At 34.7% G+C, this 3,103-nt stretch overlaps 1 protein-coding gene across 14 annotated transcripts in view; it reads left to right on the top strand.

The window, feature by feature from the left end:
• Positions 1-3,103, top strand: part of LOC102679953 (rap guanine nucleotide exchange factor 2-like) — a 161,769-nt gene that overhangs the window by 156,604 nt on the left and 2,062 nt on the right. For 11 of the 14 annotated variants that reach the window (XM_031511043.1, XM_031511046.1, XM_031511049.1 and 8 more), the window contains one exon: positions 951-1,208. The exons of the other annotated variants lie outside the window; for them this stretch is intronic. In XM_031511043.1, the coding sequence (XP_031366903.1) occupies positions 951-1,208 (258 nt within the window). The remainder of the gene's footprint in view (positions 1-950; positions 1,209-3,103) is intronic. 14 annotated transcript variants of the gene reach the window in all.

Below are 3,103 nucleotides of genomic sequence, written 5' to 3'. Positions count from 1 at the left end.
ATATATATATATATATATATATATACACGTATATACGTATTATATGCTATACACCAATGCTTAAATCCGTATTAATCGCTTGCTCGAAGGGTTGGCGTGTGCACGCTAATAATCACGTGAGTATCATTGCCTGTTCTACACGTGTACGATGCAGGAGGTCGTGCGTGCGTATAGAAAAGGTGTGCGTTGCATCGATCGTGTGTGATCTCAGTTTTTATTTTCCTTCCCCCCCCCCTTTTTTTTGTATTTCTACCGCGTTTCCTCGGGATTAACGGAAAACCGAGGCTTCTTTTCAGGGTACATATATACATATATATTAACTGGTTTTCTCTGCTTTCCTCTTCTTGGGTTGACCTAGCGGTGAATAACGTGTGTGTTGTACAGTTTCCTTGTAAATCCGGCTCATCTTTTTCTCTCTCTCTTTCTCAAGAGAGAGAGAGAGAGCGTGTTCTGAACGACTACGACTTTTTCAACAGAAATAAATTCTACTTAAGATCGATGAAAGAGTTAGATACAGAAAGATTTTCTTGCTAATTTTTTCTTTTTTTTTTAAAGAAAAATTTATTTTCATAAGAAATTATCGAACGAGAAAAATATTTTCTCATTTTTTTTACGCGTTTGAATAATAAAACGTTTCGCAACGTTGATCCATCTCACGCGATATAATCCTTTTGTCAATCTCGTCAAATATTCACCTTTCAATTAAAATAGATCTTTCAAACATCTCGTAAACTTGGACACGAACATTCGAAACCGTTCGAAACGTGTTTGAAACCGTTAGCTCTAGAAAAGAAGTGTTAGACGTTCTTCAACGTTTCCAGTCGTGCTCGTTCAGAATCGCAAATGGCGATGAATTACATGGCGGAGGATAAGGGTTAGAGCGGTTGTTGAGCAGCAAAGAATTGGCAGGGGTATGAGAGATCGAGAGAAAGAGAGTCGAGGGTTTTCAGGTACTACGGGATTAGGAGTAGGCGTGGGCCTAGGAGTACCGGCGGCTCTTCCACCCCCAGGAGCTGGGACTACGATTATGACGACGATGACTACCATGACTACCATGACGTCGATGACGACGATGCGTCCAGGAATCGGTAGTGCGCAGTGCCGTCAACCGCCTGCTTACAAAGTTGCGGCCCAGATGGCAAGGTTGCACAGGCTTGGCCGTGCCCACAGCCACGAGGGTGTTACCTACAGGAACGACCATGAAGATGGTACAAATGAAAAAAACAATCGCTAAAATACAATCTAATCTCTACCAAGTTTTTTTTTTTCTCTAGACGTGTATATACACTTTTTTTTTCTCTCTCTCTCTCCTCGAATTTAATACATATAGACATAATTTTTTTCGTCCTCGAGGCTTGCTTCGCTCCCCACCACTATCGATAATAATGGTGATGGGAGTGATACCTGGATAGAATTTCAGTGAATAGATAGTTTTAATCGGTTTTTTAGGACGAAGTTTTAGACGAAGAAATGTACATATACGTGGAATAGATTCATATTGTTCGATATATATATTTTTGAGATTGATTTTAAATTAGAGAGCAGTTTTATTTTAGATTAGGAGTTTGATTTTGAGATTATTGAGTATGCGATATGAGTATTATAATATTGATTATTACGACAGAGGTATGCATAGCTTGTTCGTTAAGATTCAATTAGGATGCATAGGAATGAGTAAGTTGGTGTTTATGCAATGGATGGTGAGGATAGAGAGTGAGTTGAATAGTAATTAACGTTTTCTTTGGAGGAATGAGAATTTTAGTAAATATTTGTATATACGAAAGACTGTTCCTTATAAAGATATTAAGTGTATATATTTTTTTTGAATGAGTAAGTAATTTAACTTATATTAAATTATACTTTATTTATATTATTTATTCCCAAGTGAGAAAATTATTTAAAATACTGTTTAATAGTATCGTTTATTTTTTATCATTTAGATAGATTGATTAGATGAATTATTAGTGAAATTGTAATTATTATTTAAGATACTTTTAAATACATCAAAGAAATCAAACTTAGTATATTATCGATAAATGCATCAGTCCCATCACTGATTATTGATGGATTATTAATGCACGGAGAAAAATGTTAATTATTAATGATTTTTTATCGTTCCACTTATTAATCGCGCAAAATTCGATCATTTTTGCCACATTTTCGTTTATTTTTTTCAAACATGTGTATCGATGTGTATATTGATCTTTCATTTCGTGCTTTGTTGCATCGAATGGAATCGTAATTTAAAATCGTATGTCATGAAAATTTATGCCAATAATTTTTTAAATTAATCAAATTCATTCATATATAACATTTTTCACCGTGAAGATCGACGAATATCCAACGACTCCATAGCGATGAATTCGATTAATTCTTCTCGATCTACGATGTAGATCGTAGGATAGAAAGCTCTAGTTTCTCCAACGTATCGTTATTTATCAAACGAAACACGTTTTGCGAAAATTTTCTTTCCTTCAATGGACGACATATGCTAATGAGACACTTACAATACACCGATCTCTTTCTACCTTTAAGACACTTCTACATCGATCGAGTACAATGTATGTATGGAAATCCACACACCAAATCGATCGACGATTCCGGAAAAGAATCGTCTTTGTTTGTTGTTCGATGTACTACATTTCATATTTTTCATATTTATCTCCTCGATGATCGCAGCATATTGTAAATAACGACCCATATACGTATTGTTCCACTTGTACATTTTTAATGCAAATTGCCTGTGTAACCATGCATTATCTGTGTGCATAACTCAAATTTCGTATTCTTTCTCATATATTTTATATATATATATATATTTGTTTCTCGATGTATTTCAATTTTAGTTTCTTCTTTTTATTTTTATTTTTATTTTTTTTTATTCTTTTTTTTTTTTTAGCATCATCCAGCGCGTTCACTGTGTTTATGTACAAATAAATACGCATCCTTGGCCAGGAATTTGTTGCATCTCGAACGAATTATAAATTGTATCGATGTACCTCTTGTGGCACTCGCTGTTTTATGGCTTGTTACGACCGAAATCGTCCGATTCCCAAAGGATTGCCCAATTTTATGTTTCACATTTGCATATTGTATAGTTTCG

Source organism: Apis dorsata, unplaced genomic scaffold, assembly GCF_000469605.1.
Source record: "Apis dorsata unplaced genomic scaffold, Apis dorsata 1.3 scaffold_285, whole genome shotgun sequence".
Classification (NCBI taxonomy): Eukaryota; Metazoa; Arthropoda; class Insecta; order Hymenoptera; family Apidae; genus Apis; species Apis dorsata.
Note: the sequence above shows the minus strand (reverse complement) of the source record. Positions and strands in the feature narration are given on the sequence as shown.